Consider the following 15,469-nt stretch of genomic DNA (forward strand, 5'->3'; position numbering starts at 1 on the left):
ATATATGTGACATCATTATGTCTGCATTGGGATGATTTACAGGTACTACAAATGACCTATTGTTAGAAAAAGTCCAAGGAAATGAAGAAATTAACCAGAAAGTAGAGTTTTTAGAGAAAAGGCCATGGAGAAAAGCTGGTAAGTACTGTTGTTTGACCTGACACATCAATGAGATTCTTGTATGCATTCAGTAATTCCATTCAGACCTATTCATTACCATTTAGTGTTTTTATTTTAGGTGCTAACATCTCAGATTACTTTAATTATGGTTTTGATGAAGAAAGCTGGAATGCTTACTGTAGGAAACAAGCAGAACTTCATGGCATGATAAGAAAGGTAAATGCTAAAGACAGGGTAAGATAATGCTATCACTAATGTGATTTAGTCAGCCTTCTTTTTAAAGAGACCCTTCACTTAAACAGGAGAACATAGTTAGGAATAATAAATCAGACTGAAACTTGAGAAATTGTTATTCTGCTCAGGCCCAGAAGAGGCACACTGGATATGAAGAAGAGGAGGTGTTTTGTGCTTATTCTTCCCCAGGCAGACCATCTATTCTAGCTTTCAGGTCAGTAATGTGTCTTCTCCGTACTGTTATATTTTGTGTCCTCAGTCCTACACCCTCTATTCCATTCTATGCTACTGCTCTGAGCTCAGAGCCAGAAGAAGCTGGCAGCTGGTTTTTTCTGTTTGTTTGTGGCACGGCAACTATCTGCCTGATGCCATCTGTTTTCTGTGATCCTAAGATGTGCTCAGCATATTAGGGTTGTTTTGGCAAGGGATTGCAAAATGTTGAGGTAAACACAGACTTATGTTCATCTGTTAAAGCCCAAGGCAAAATTTCATCGAAGGTTAAAGCTTTTTTTAAAAATTTTTAGGCTTTGTGCCATTCTTTTTTCCCCGTATTTATATTTCATACATTTATGATTTACCTGCTAACAACAGTGACACCACTATGTGATCATAGCTTGTCTTGGGCACAAGTCAATGCTTATTTACAGTTGTGCTTTACTTGAGCAGAGTAAAAGGTTTAAGCAGAGACTATTTAAACCACTTTTGTTCATTTGAAGATAAGAAGACTTATCTGAACACAAAATAACTGTGGTAACATTCATAGGCCAATTGGAGTCAGGAAAAACCCTGATTAGTATTTCCATTTTAGGTTTTTTACTGTTACCCTATGCCAGCAAAAATTAATGCAGATTTTTACTCCAACTTTAACAGCCGCTGTAATTTTAGTTAAAAATTGTAGTAATTCATTAGAATTTAGTGTAATAAATATATATAATTGTAGAACTGATTAGGCGAATAGCGTCTCTGTTTACTGTATACTGTTCTTTTGATACATTAGATGATTTAGGCACTGCTGGTACATTTACAAAATGGATGAGCTGGAGGTGCCATCCATCAGTGTGGGAGCATTGGACTTCTAGATGACACTGAATTTGTGGATCGAGACAATAGAAAAAAAATGAGATTTTCAGCTTTCTGTAAATGACCTTCTCTGTTGCTATTCCAGGAGTGTAGCGATGTGTTTTTCCAAGCCATGACTCACTAATGAAAAATGCTGCAGACAAGTGCAAATATAAAAGGTTTGGCATTTTGACGTCACAGTTTGCGATTGCAGTGACCAATTCATCAAACATAACTAGATTGGGCTTTATAACACAGTTAGTGCCAAATCTTTATGTGTAGACAAGTGTGTTTTTCCTGCAAAGAGATATTTTTGGTGCATCGCTAAACAGATTTCAATTAAAAATTTTAACAAATCCTGTTAATTTGGTTTTGATTTATTCGAGGTCATAAATAACACTGTGAACAGACCTCTGTCAAATAGGGTAACACAGTTGCAGGGGTTTTGCTTTATGGATGGATTGTGCTTAGATGCATAGTAACTCATCAACGAATCAAAAAAAATTGTGTACACACTCATGAGGGGCCTGTTTTTTTTTTAATGCTAGGAAAAAACATCCACTCTCAGCAAGCACTTTGCAGCTATTTATAAAACCATGCTTTCAGCCATTGAGTGAAGCTGTCCCATGCAAAACAGGTTCTTTACCACTGCTTCTATTCATGTACTTTAATGGTGATTAAGATGTCTGTTGGATGCCTTGACCATCATCTGAGACTGACTGACAGAAATGGCCAGCCAGTTTAAGATCTGTCCTACTTGATGTCATTGTTCTCCATCGGCAAGTTTACCCTTAGGAGGAGGACACAGATCTGAGTCATGTGTGTGTCATGTCTCTCTCCCTATGTGACAGCGATTGACCAAACAGTAGACCCTCTTTATTCAAAGAGGGTCTACTGTTTGGTTAAGGAATTTACTAGTGTGTTACATGATAATGTAGTAAAGATTTTGGTTTGTTTTTGTGCAGCTCAGGTCAAAAGTGTTTGTGTTCTCAGATCTGGAGCAAAGAGACATTAAGGAGCTGCAGGCACTTCCCTATTGAGTTGCCATTAGATGTAGGCGTTTTTACTTTTTTATGTATGCTTTTCTCTACTGTTGATAAAGTCCTTGTGACAGAAGCGGGTTAACATTCCGCTTGTGTGCGTATGTGTGTGTATGAGCTCACTCGGGGTGAGTGTAGCAGGGTTTAGGGCTGTAAAGGGCTGTTTTGTGAAGATGGCAAGATGACCCAGATAAGGAGGTTTAATGCGTTAATGGACCTGCAGGGGGTTTAAGTAAGGACATTGAAAGTGACATTAGGATAAATGAATGTCCTGTTTTTAAAAATGTTATATAAGTGCACATCAGCACCACATTAAAAAGAAGGATTTATGTATGAGAACCCCTACTTGCCTTTTTTAGGACATTATCAAAACATTGTATGTATTTGTACAGTCTTTATCATATTACCTGATCAACAGAGATTCAGATCCTATCACTAATTTGGCTGGAGGACAACCTGAATCCAGCAGAGAGGATGGGCACCAATGTCATAATGATGGAGGCAGCAACACTCAGGTATTATGTTAGTATGAGTTTAATAAGGATGGGCACCAATGCAGAAGGACCTGAAATGATCAGTCTCTGAAGCTATAATTAAACCTTTTGGCATGAACCAACCAGCAGACAATTGATTGAACAATGGGAATTTCAATTAACATAGCATTTTTATTGTGTTCCGCACAGAATTTTTGTAAAAAAAAACAACAAAAACTATATGTGTATTAAGCTACTGGTTCAGCCTACAACTTTATTGTTGGTAGTTTGTTCACTGTCATTTTTTTAAAATGAGATTTCTTTTTATTGTTGTCATAAATAACAGTAACTGTCTTTAATTTTCAGGTTGTTTGTGAGACGTGCCATTATGAGGACAGCAGTAATGCTAATCAGCTGCCACCTCCACTCAGCAAGAACTCTTTCTTTAAATTTATTAAAAAGAGAGTTCCACCACGTAAGTCACTCTGCTATTGGAATGCAACACACTTACTTATATTAATGCTTATTTACTATATTTACAAAACTATTTGAGAAAGGTTCTTGCATGTTCTTTTTCATGTGACATGATGATTATGAACATGTGAGTTATCTGGGGGAGAATATTTAGATTTAATACTAAGATTTTCAGGTGTTAAGGCCCCAAAGAGAACCCTCTGTTGGACACATCATGCATCATGCAGCTGCACAAATGAATAATAGCAATCAGACCATGTGTTTGTGAAGCTGCAACACGTGTCATAATAAATTATCTTGTGGAGTTGAAGGACAGAGGTGAACTTAGCTGTGTGTATACGTGTGTATCTCTGCGCCTGCCTGCATGTGTTTGAAGGCATTGTATGGATATATGTCTTCCTGCAGTCAGGTATCTAGTGCTGTCCAGGTGGGAGTCCATCAGTCTTTAGACTTCCTCTTAGTCTTTGTAGTGAATCATATTGAAATCCAGGAAGGCTCCCTGGCGCAAGCACACAGCTGAGCACATGCCATATCTTCATCTTCAAAGGCTCTGAAATAGAAATGCCGGCTTAGGCCTGCTTGCCCCTTACCCTCCGAGCCCCATACTGCACAGCAAAACCCGTGCCAGAGCCGCTAATACAACCAAAATATCAAACATCCTGCCAGCACCAGCTTTGAAGTTATATGCATAGCTTTAATGCCGACCACTCCCCTTTCTTTAAGTTATAGGCCCTGCCTCCTTGTGTGAGGCAAATGTGTAGCATGATAAAAATAGCCCCTGGTAAAAAAAAGAAAAAAGTTGCTGGGTCTGCAGATTGAGGCACGAGAAAAGTGCTGAACAGACCCAACTGTGGGGAATAGGGCAGAGGAAAAGAAGGGGCTATTTTAATTTTTGGTTTGTTTTTCAGTAAGGTCACATTAGATGCCAAGTGTTTTTCATAGGTGCACATTTTGGAGTGGAGCTGTGTCATTACAGGGTTGTACTTGTGTCATCTATCAGTGCAGCACAGTGAAGGTGATGCTGCCTGCTGCTGTGCACTGCAGCTAATCTTCCATACAGCTGGTTACTGGGTCACTATAACCACTGTAGCAACAGAGCTTGTATGTGAATGTCCTCACTGAATGAACTGAGCAGATTTTTTAACTCTTTTAAAAAACTGACTATGCAAGTAAATGCCCCGTGATGAGCAATCAGAGCAACATTAGGACTATTACCAATAAGATTTTTTTTAAAAATGCTTTTTTAACCTTATAATGTTTTTGTTTTGTTTTGATTCATAACATAAAAAATCTGTGCCCTGTATTGATCTTCAGGTTTAGAGTGGAGAATGCTAGTTTTCTTGTAAAGAGCTGATGGCTGTGCTTTTAACAGGTGACAGTGTAATGACAGGATGCTGTCACTGCAAGAAGATTTATGCACATCTGTCCTTGCAGATTGCTGCATCTGAGAGTATAGGAGACAGTAGCCTTTACACTAACAAAGATCACTTGGGCCTGTGCTGCAGTGCAGAACAGCAGCCAGTTGTCCCATGTGAAATATCAGCTCCATCTAAAACACTGCAGCCTGTAGCTCTGTAAAGCATTAGCACGAGACTCAAAACCACGCAAAAACAATCAGATGCAATTAGCCCTCAGGCATTTGCTCTCTCATATGCTGCCAAGCATGCAACTCTAGCCTCCATCAAACACTCACTTGAGATCACCACAGGTAAAAACAATTACTCACTCACGCTAACCTTGATGGCATGTTTATGGACAAGCTGCTGTGTACTTTGTGCATCTGCTTGTGTATACAGTATGCATTGCATAGCATTCCATTAGCAAAGTTACTAATACTGCCAATCACATTTTACAATCCACTTAGATTTTCTGTAGTATAATTCATTCTACAAACTCTTTGTGATGTCTCATGCAGTGGCTTCATCTATTTGCAGTAATGAGAGCTTGTCGCAGATGTTTTTTTACATGCTGCACTCTTCATGTTCCTGATTATTCACATCATGGAATCACATTAAAGGGAATTACCTGAAGACCCTCCAGGCTACACTCTCAGACTTCGATGTCTTGGATTTTGAGAAGTTTGTACGTGTATGTTAAATTCTGCTCTTTTCTTTGGGTGTCCAGGTGTCTCAGGTATCAAAAACCGCACTCCTCCATGAGCACTTCGGGCCATCTCAACTCTGTGGAACTTGTATTTGAAAGGGAAAAAACAGTGTTTTAGATTTATTCACAGGACGGCGTCTTGATGTTCTTTTCAAATTCAGGCAGCTCATATGTACAGCACACATAGCAGCTCATATTATTTTTCCTCCTGCTTCAACCAAGCTGTTTCTAGCCACTCTCACGTTAGGGGTCTTTAAAAAAAAGTAGGAGATGGTATCCAGATGTGAATGTGTGCTTGTGCCTTGATTCTTCAAAGGAATCTCTCTCTATATGTGTGCTTGTATGTGTGTCTTTATGTGTACACACATTGGCTCCGTACAGCAAGTGTGAGAGCTGATTTTGTAGCTTGGTCACGTAAAATTTGAGCATTATAACAAGTGGGTCCATTAAGTGTGCACTCAAGCATTTGACTTGTTCTGTTTTATTGATGGAGGAAAAGGCAAGTAGCACTTGCTACATTTTGTTGCACTGACATTTGGAGGCTGATCTAATTTCTTAAGATTAAAAGATGCAGCACTATAAATTATGAATGCATGTTCCTGGTAATGGGTTATATTTTTTCATATTCTTTTATATTGTTTCTGTTATTTGTCTTGTGTTTCTGTTATTTGTTGCTATATTAATAATAACAAAACATCTTCTCACGTTTAATGTGTGATTTTAGACTATTTCTGTTTCCATTTGATTAAAATATTTGGCCTGTGTTGGACAAAATTTGCATTTGGAATATGTATAATATTCTAAACCTTCTAAACTGTTAAGGGGTACAACCTTTAATATGCAGCTTTTTTGTGAATTTCCATGGATAATTAAATAATTCTTTTCTTTGCTCTAATTAAAGCAGCAAATTATTGTGGGTATATTATTATTTCCCTTTTCAGGTTGAATGTAGTTACGTTATTAAAATCTTTTTTTTTTTTTTTTTTTTGGAATTTCAGTATTACTGAAGAGAACAATAGATAAATGTGCTGTCTTCTTTTCCTGCTCAGGTCCCCAACCTCCCTCCTCTACTGCTACTTCGGTCAGGTGAGCCCTATAATGTGTCTGTCTTTATGCATCAGTTGTAGGTCAGCTCTATATGTAATGACCGTAATGAGGAGAAACTGAAGGTTACTGTGTCAGTGAAAAAGTGAAAACCAGACTCCCTCACAAATTCAGCAAATGTGCAGGGAGGGAAAGAAAAATGTTACTCAGAGACTGGACTAGAAATCATTAGTCAAGCGATTATTACATTAGTGTGAAAGGTTTCAAAGGAAGTAACTCAAAAGTTTGATAAAACAACTTCTGAAACAGACCAGGTGTCTCTAGTTAGACTCTAAAGATCAACTTGGATTGGGGTTTCTTTTCTGTACACCATGCACTGTTGCTCATCTTCCAACTGAATCAATGGCCATATAAGGTAGAAAGCAAGATAGCAACCTTGTTTGTTCCTCCAGTCTCCTGTTTATCAGTATTCCAGGCACCCCCTCCACTCTGCTTTTCCGATCTATGTCACAACCTGTCTGCAAACTCCCACATTTCAGCAGTAATTTACACAACTTAGATCACAAGTGGGCCACGTTGTACCCAAGGCTCTCTTGCATTTTCTTACACGTTAATGAATGCAGCCCTACTCCATTTGTGTTTGCTGCTGTGCTTGTTTCACTTGGATGCTGTCTGTATCCAGCCTTCCTGAGTCCAGCTCTGTTTGTCTGTCTCACTAGCTTCCTGTTCCTTCATCTTTTCTCTCTTTTCTCATTCCTATTTTTTCCCTTCTCCTAATTTGCTGTGTCTGATGTGTGCCTAAATGTGCTCAGTACTTTGTCCATAAAGATGGTTTTTCTCACATCTCAGTCCATCTGCCAAATCCTCACATCCTTCAGGGACTTACTGTTCCTATGAACTCTGCCAGCCATCTCCTGTGTGCTTTATGAATAATTTCCTTTAGTATACACATGTGCAGTGTCTACCCTGATAGTCCTGGTTTCACTGTTGCCTTTCCCTTGGGGCTATTAGGAACAGCAGGTATTTCTGGCATCATCTTGGCCTTGACATGCCATGCTGCAATGAGGGCCAAGGGTCCTAAGGGCTTCAAAAATACTTAAGATCTGATTAGACTGTTGTTCCCTTATAGTGACAGGATGTAACAATTAATCTCAAAATGAAAATGTCCCTTTATAGGAAAATTAACTAGCAAACAAAAATCACTGGAAAAATTATTGAAAATGAGCTAAATTTTAATGTGGTAAAGTTAATTGTTCAGGCAGTGGTAGTGTAAAATCATGTTCATCTATGTTTTATACATATCTCACAATAATATTCCTTTAGTCATCCTAGAGGGAGGCCCAATCAGTATAAAAACTGTGATCGATTAATAAAGGAACATTAGAGCATGATAATGACTTGCATGTTTGCCATATCTTCCATAGAGTTTTATCACACATCTATAACTTTATTTTGGTGTGTATTCAATCAGGCTCCTCGACCAAAGCTGTTGATTCTGAGCATTATCAACCTTCAAGTGTATATTACATTACCAATCTTTTTGGGCTTTGCTACCTGTTACATGCTCAGAGAACCAGACTCCTTCTTCCATTCATTGATTCTTCTCCATTCATAAGTAAGTCTTTTAACTTCTCGTGCATCTGTTGAGCCAAAAATAAAATTCCTCAGTGATGGAACTGTTTACTTTTGGATTTATGGAGCAACATAACTGGGCTCACACCTGTTGGAAAGGCGTTCATTTGGATGAGCTTCAAACAAAAGCCAAGTTCACATTCAGCTCATTCGGAAGTTTTCAGTTGGAGGCAAGTGTGCCCTGGCCACGTGGACGGACAGAAGACCGAGATTTTATCAGTAATATGCCCTCCATCCGTTCCTCATGCGTTGGCGAGCACACACTACGCCTTGACAATGAGCCAGTCACTTCAAACACTTGGAGAACACAGCTGTGCATTTGTAAAAGTGCTTTGATCCTTTTGCAGACCCGCTTCTTTTATTTTTTCCTTCACTGATTCATCTGTAAATTTGTTTGCTCATGCGGTTTCCTTTTTTAGAATGCACATTAACATTCCTTAAACATTAAAGAAAGTAAACAGACAATTACAAATACAATCTGCCAGAAGCAGATAAAAAGAGACTGTCGAGGGTCATCTTGTAGCTGGATCCAAATTGAGGATGCAGGAAACAGGAAATAAGCTCAAAACTCAGCTTCAATGCTGTAGGGAATACAGAAATCCAAAAACATTACAGAGCAGAACCAAAGAATCCAAATACCAGAAACTTTCTGGGAACACATGGCAAGGAGATACACAGCATTCAGGGACAACATAATAAAGGACAAAGGGAGACGTAGATGATAGACACAAGAAAATGAGAGCGTGGTAACAGGTGTGAAAACAGCCGAGGACCTTTAACATAATGACACAAGAAGAAAAACTTGACACAAGACACAGAGAACAATGGTCACCAAAATAAAGCAAAGTGACCCACAACAGAACAGGGCGACAAGAATAAAGTGACACAACTAACAGGAGAACAAGAACGAGAAAAAGACAAATTCCGAGACAAGACTGAGAGAACCAAATGGCATGACAAAAGGGAATTATCTAATAAATGGCACAATAAAACACATAGTATACATAATAACTATAAATAATACAGAACTGGAATATAAATCACGTTTCAAAACCAAAAGAATCATTTATACAGTTCTCAGAACTCTGGGCCTCAGACACATACGGTTGGTGTAAATCTATGTGTAATGTATGTTGTCCTTTTGTTAGATCTGCTAATACTACTAATTGTATGTTTTAATAAATTCTGCTCAGTAACAGTAATTTGTCTTTTTAAAAAATTCAAAAATGCTATCATGAAAGCCTTCTTAATGCCATTTATGGAAACTGAAGTTTGAAAAAAAGAATGTAAACTTGGATCATCTGTAAAGGTCTGATGTAAATATAGGATTTTCACATATTTCTTTATTTTCTATTTTCAGTGGGAACTCTACAAGTTTTAACAGCCCATCAGCTTCATCAAGTATGTACATTTGTCCATAAGAGATAGTGTTTCATATTTATTAACTGTTTCAAGATAGATCAGTACTGTATATTACACTGTCTTAGTGAACCTGTTAGGTATGGTGTCCAAGCACTCAACCATTCTGAAAGTTGCCTTAGGCCGTGCTCTCTCATTCATCTCAGCTGTCTTGAGTATTGGAAAACTGAATCATAATCCTTACTATTCAGCTCCCCTACATATTCAGTTTGAACTTCCAGTATGTGAATATATTTACTAGATCTTTTTCTGTGTTAACCGTTAGAGAAAAAGAAATAGGTGAGAATAGGTGAGAAGAATTGGTTCAAAGCTCAGAGCTAATTGCTAAACAAATGGTAATGCATGTGGTTGTTAGTTGCTCTCCCCAATTTTCTGACCTGGTTTGGTTCTGTTCTTTAATGGGTGTATCATTTTTAATCCCAGGAAGAATCACCATCAGCCCTGGAGTGATTGATACCACCAAGGCTCGGGAATGCTACATATCGCAGGAAAAGCATGACAAGGATAGAGACAGATCCAGAGCGCATGGTCAAGATAAAGAGAACAAAAGAAGCAGATATAGAGAGAAGGAGGGCTGCTCCTCTTCCTATTACAGGTTGGTCTATGTGAACTGATGATGATTTTATTTAATGTATGTGCTTCAGTTTGCGCTTTGCATTTAGCACAGTGTACTCTCTCCTTTTATTCTTCCTTTCTCCACTGTTGGGTGCCTCTGCAGTAGTTGAATTTGAATGTCTGCTGTGCAGCTGTGGCCTTCTGGATTAGGCAACATATAATATATTGGAAGTAATCCAGATATTCATTCTCTCCTGGCCTTGTTCAGTATGTGTGCATTTGCAGCCTGCCTGCACACACACACACACTGAGGGAGAGAGAGGGCGAGAGAGCGAGTGAGAGAGAGAATTTTGCTGTAGAGCAATTGAAAATTTTAGATGAAAGACAAAAACAGAACCAAAAAATGATCATGAGGTGCAGTGTAAAACTCTGTAGCTCTGTTTTTTCAGGTTAGACAAGACAGGGACAAGATATTAGTGCAATATATGGTTGTGAAGCCGCTTCTGTGTTATGTTTGCTGTCTTAGATGGCAGAGAACCACTTGCTCAAGACAAGTGTTAATAAAAAAATACACTTTAAAAAGGAGTTGCTTTTTATAGATTAATTAGTTCTCTAAATAATTAAGTTTGTGCTTGAAAATGCAGACATAAACTACATTATTTTAGTGTTTGAACTTACCCCAAATTTTTTTCTATTAACACAGCTAAAGGCATTGTATTTGGGAGTGGTTACCCTCTTGGCTCTCCGGCTGATCGCTATAAAATAAACACACTATTGTGAGAAATGGCCCTAGTGAAGAAATGCATACTATTGCAAAAGAGCATAAGGCCATTGTGACAGAAATCAAGACTATTGCAAGACAAGGAAAAATTATTGCCAGCACAGGCATAACTATTTCAGTTTTTCTGGTGCAGTGAGATGAGGGAATAACTTGCTATATTTGCCAGTTATTGCCAGAGAAAGATTGAGTTTGCACTCCTCAGCATGGAAATTGGTTTTTTTTTTCTCTCTCTGAGGCTCACAGCTGATCGGAGCCAGTATAATTTCCTCTCCAATTTTCACATAGTGCCCTACTACCCTACAGTGTGACAGCCTGAGCGCCTGCTGTACAAGCACTCATACATGCTAACATGTGAACAAGCCAAATCATGCCCTACATTTCTCAGTGTTGACCATTAGCCAAATTTCTATTTAATTATTATTAACTTAGACAGCTGTCAACTGTAATACACAATCTTTTCACACACTCCTCAGCTGACCTGAAGCTCGTACTATAGGAAAAGGCAGGCTCATAGTATTGTTAGGTTGCGTGGGGTTTTACCTTCTGGAATAGGAATAGGTTCATGTACAGTTCTTTTCTAGTCTACCAGACATACAAGCACTCTTTCGTATATTATCCACGTAAGTGCTTTCTATCTAACATTCACACACATTCATTGGAGAACATCCTGGGGTTAGTAACTTGCCCAAGGATATTTGGCATGACTGGGACAGTCAGGGGTCAAACCACCATCTTCCGATTAGTAGATGACCTGCTATTGCTCCTGAGCTACAGCCAACCCCTTTTGCCTCTAAATACTTGAAACTACAAATATATGCAATGCAGGTGAAATTCTTCTGTTTCTTTGGCTTCAAAAGCTGTAATGTTGTTGATAACAACAAATCCCTGCATCAGCTACTGTAAAAGCGTTGCTGGTAATTAACTTGCAATTAAAATAAGTGCAAAATAGCAAAAATGACAAGCTGAAGTATTTCTTACTGTACTGGGCTCTGTTAAAATATCCTTACATGCTGTTCTGTGCTGTTCAGCACTTTTCCTACTTGAAGTGGTGAGCATTTCATTGAGTGTTTATGCCCTAGATGTTTGAATTCAGGTTTATACATATAGCTCAAAGCAACATTTTGGGTCAAATAAGGGAAGTGGGACATGGGACAGATGGGAAGTTATAGGCTAAATGTAGAAGATCTGAAGAATGGGAATCACATGTGCATGACAGACACACAAGAGATTTAGAGTCATTCTACAGATTTGGTCCCAGCTGACAGGACTATTCCTTTGGCCCAGTGTGTGCTCCTCACACGTTAGTGGCTCTGCTGACGTTTTTGTCCTACATTCTGGTCAGATGATCAGAATTCAGATATACACACACACACACATATGTACAAGTTCTATGTTTTTGTTACGCTGATTTATTACTGGGCTCTAGATTATTTTTAGAGTAGGCCCAGGGGGATTTATTGTTAGTGTGTGTGTGGGCAGGACAGAGAAGCAGATGGAGACCTCCATAGCTTTGCTAGCCATCCTTATTGTTCACTGACTAAGTCAGTGGGAGTGTTACATGTATGTGTTATTCATTTAGAAACTAGCTAGCCTATTTGTCCTTTGCTTACTCATGCACACAGGCAAAGTGTGGCAAGAGGTTTTCTAAGTATCAGCTACTGGTTATTAGCTGTGACTGTGACATCATGCCTCGGATTTAACCCCACTACTAATAGATTCCACAAGGCTAATGTTCACCAGTACATTTATTCAGACCGAGTGATATATTGTACTTTTCGGGCACACTTTGTCTTTTCTAGTGGTTCAGACTGAGTAACTGATTGGCCATTTGGTCAACACTTGCCCCCTAACTGTAAATTTTAGCTTTGGATGATAAACGTAACTTTTTCCAGCTGGCAGTACCTCAGATATTCTTCATTTCCTTCATGCACACATATGCCCGACCTTGCACAACACAGTGACGAATTGCAATATCCTCTTTTTCTTGACATCAGTTCACACAAGGCATAGATCTAATACCTCTTGGATAATTCAATCAAACCTGGATAATAACGGAATTAAGAAATTCTAGTGTGATAAGGAAATTAAAATGATAATTATCTTCTATTAGGTTGGATTAAAAGCATCATTATGCTCCAAGACTCGTTTTAGCGTTAACAGAGGGTATGGCTCACATTTTATTAAAAAGGAGCTAATAGCTGAAAAAAGAAGAGGTTTGCTGCTATGTTGTGCAACCAAATCAGGCTATTGCTAATTCGGAACAAAACTCCTGAAAGCTTAGCATGTTATTACCTTTGCACTTAATTTATTAGTTGAATTATTTAAAGAATAACATTTCAAAATTTCTAAAGTTTTGCCAGTGTTAGGGGGAAACAGTTTCTTCATGCAACTTCATTTTCATCATTTTTGAAACATCAGATTTGGATTTAGAGGTTAGAGCGTAGTCTAAACTCCCATGTATTTCTTGATTTTCCTCGGCTACTCTTGTGCCTGATGCCACACTTATCCTGGCCTCAGGGTCTGTCTTGGGGCCTGTACATTCTTTCACCTACATCTGTTTTTACTTTCCTTTCACCAAAGTTTTTTTTATTATCTCTTAGTGTGACATGTTTTTGTTTTTCTCTTTCAGTATCATTCAAGAAACTAATTTCTTTCCCAGAGCCAGTGACTGTGCCGGATAAATTTTAAAATTACTTCTACATTGTTTGCCTGTCAAGTTTCAAGTTTCAAGTTTTATTGTCATGTACAGATAACAGTGTAGCCACATTTATCCATAATGAAATTCTTTGCCTCGTGCTCCTCAGCTTTACATGAGCATATAGAGAGTGTGCAGTTATATTGAGAAGAAAAAAAAAGAAAATAGCAGTGGTAGTAATAAAATAATAATAATAATAACAACAATAAAAAAGAGAGGAAAAAGTATTAAATATTAGAGAATTTAATTGGTATTTACATTTAAGACAAGTTGGTATTTACAAGTTTGTGCAAGAGTATCTGCAGGTTGTACAAAGTTGTGCAGTGAGCATTTAAGTAGCATTTGTTGAAGTGACAGTGTGCAGAGTCCTGTAATTGTAGTGAGTGTGTAGCGGTGTGTATGGAATGTCAGCAGTTTAAAAGTCTGATGGCTTGTGGGTAAAAACTGTCCCTGTGTCTGGTAGTGCGGGTCTGGATGCTCCTGAACCACCTGCCGGACGGCAGGAGTGTGAAAAGTCTGTGGCTGGGATCAGAGAGGATCCGCTGTGTCTTCCTCATGCAGCGCTGTGTGTAAAGATCCGGCATGGCTGGCAATTCAGTCCTGGTGATGCGCTGTGCTGATCTCACCACCCTCTGCAGAGCTTTGCGGTCCAGAGCATTACAGCTGCCGTACCAAGTGGAGATGCAGCCAGTCAGAATACTTTCAATGGTGCATCAATAGAAGTATTCTGGGGTTCATGCCGAATCTTCTCAGGCGCTGCAGGAAGAAGAGCCGCTGTCTTGCTGCTTTTGTGATTACACCAACATGGTGTGACCAGCTCAGATCCTCGCTGATGTTGATGCCCAGGAATCTGAAGCAGCTGACTCTCTCCACCTCTGCTCCTTCCATGTGGATGGGGGGTGTGGGCTCCTCTCTGCAGTCTCCTGTAATCCACGATGAGCTCCTTGGTTTTGCTGATGTTAAGCAGCAGGTTGTTGTCGCGGCACCATGATGTCAGGGCTCTCACCTCTGCCCTGTATGCTGTCTTGTCTCCATCCGAAATGCAGCCGATGATGGTGGTGTCATCTGCAAATTTGATGATGGTGTTGGAGCTATGTGTTGCTGTACAGTCGTGGGTGAACAGGGTGTACAGCAGGGGGCCGAGCACACATCCCTGGGGGGCACCTGTGCTGAGTGTGAGTGTGGATGAGGTGTTGCTGCCGATCCGAACCACCTGAGGTCTGTCTGTCAGGAGGTCCAGGATCCAGCTGCACAGGGAGGAGTTGATGTTCAGGTCACGGAGTTTCACGATGAATCTGGATGGTATGATAGTGTTGAAGGCGGAGCTATAGCCGATGAACAGCATCCGCACATATGTGTTTTTCTGGTCCAGGTGAGAAAGGGCAGTGTGTAGTGCAACTGCTATTGCATCATCTGTAGATCTGTTGGGTCTGTAGGCAAACTGGAGCGGATCAAGTGAAGCAGGGAGTAAGGATGTGATATGAGCTTTGACTATGCGCTCAAAGCACTGTCCCTGCAACACTACTTCATGTTTATTCTTAAACACACAGCTCAATTCAGTATCAATCGCAAAGCAAAATTTCTGTCACTCTGACCTAAGCCCTCCACATGACATTGAGAGAGTAATCACACCTTCTTTACCTCTCAATTTGACTATTAATAATTCTTTGCCTTTATCAGTTGCTCCTAACTTCTTCTGCAGGCTGTACAAAATGCAGCAGCTCGCCTTTTGACAGAAAAGAATGATCTAATCACATTACACCTGTACTGGCCTCTGTACTGGCTTCCAGTCCATTTCAGGGTCTGTTTTAAATTTGTATTACTTGTTTATAAGAGTATC

At 39.3% G+C, this 15,469-nt stretch overlaps 1 protein-coding gene across 3 annotated transcripts in view; it reads left to right on the top strand.

Annotated features, from left to right (window-relative positions):
* The window catches only part of fip1l1a (FIP1 like 1a (S. cerevisiae)), a 35,379-nt gene that overhangs the window by 2,393 nt on the left and 17,517 nt on the right, over positions 1–15,469 (top strand). For all 3 annotated transcript variants that reach the window (XM_084921492.1, XM_084921490.1, XM_084921491.1), the window contains exons 4-11: positions 43–138; positions 239–336; positions 483–568; positions 2,872–2,968; positions 3,293–3,401; positions 6,553–6,589; positions 9,540–9,580; positions 10,022–10,193. In XM_084921492.1, the coding sequence (XP_084777618.1) occupies positions 43–138; positions 239–336; positions 483–568; positions 2,872–2,968; positions 3,293–3,401; positions 6,553–6,589; positions 9,540–9,580; positions 10,022–10,193 (736 nt within the window). The remainder of the gene's footprint in view (positions 1–42; positions 139–238; positions 337–482; positions 569–2,871; positions 2,969–3,292; positions 3,402–6,552; positions 6,590–9,539; positions 9,581–10,021; positions 10,194–15,469) is intronic.

This window comes from Perissodus microlepis, chromosome 23, assembly GCF_051167445.1.
Source record: "Perissodus microlepis isolate ML-2025 ecotype Zambia chromosome 23, ASM5116744v1, whole genome shotgun sequence".
Taxonomy (NCBI): Eukaryota; Metazoa; Chordata; class Actinopteri; order Cichliformes; family Cichlidae; genus Perissodus; species Perissodus microlepis.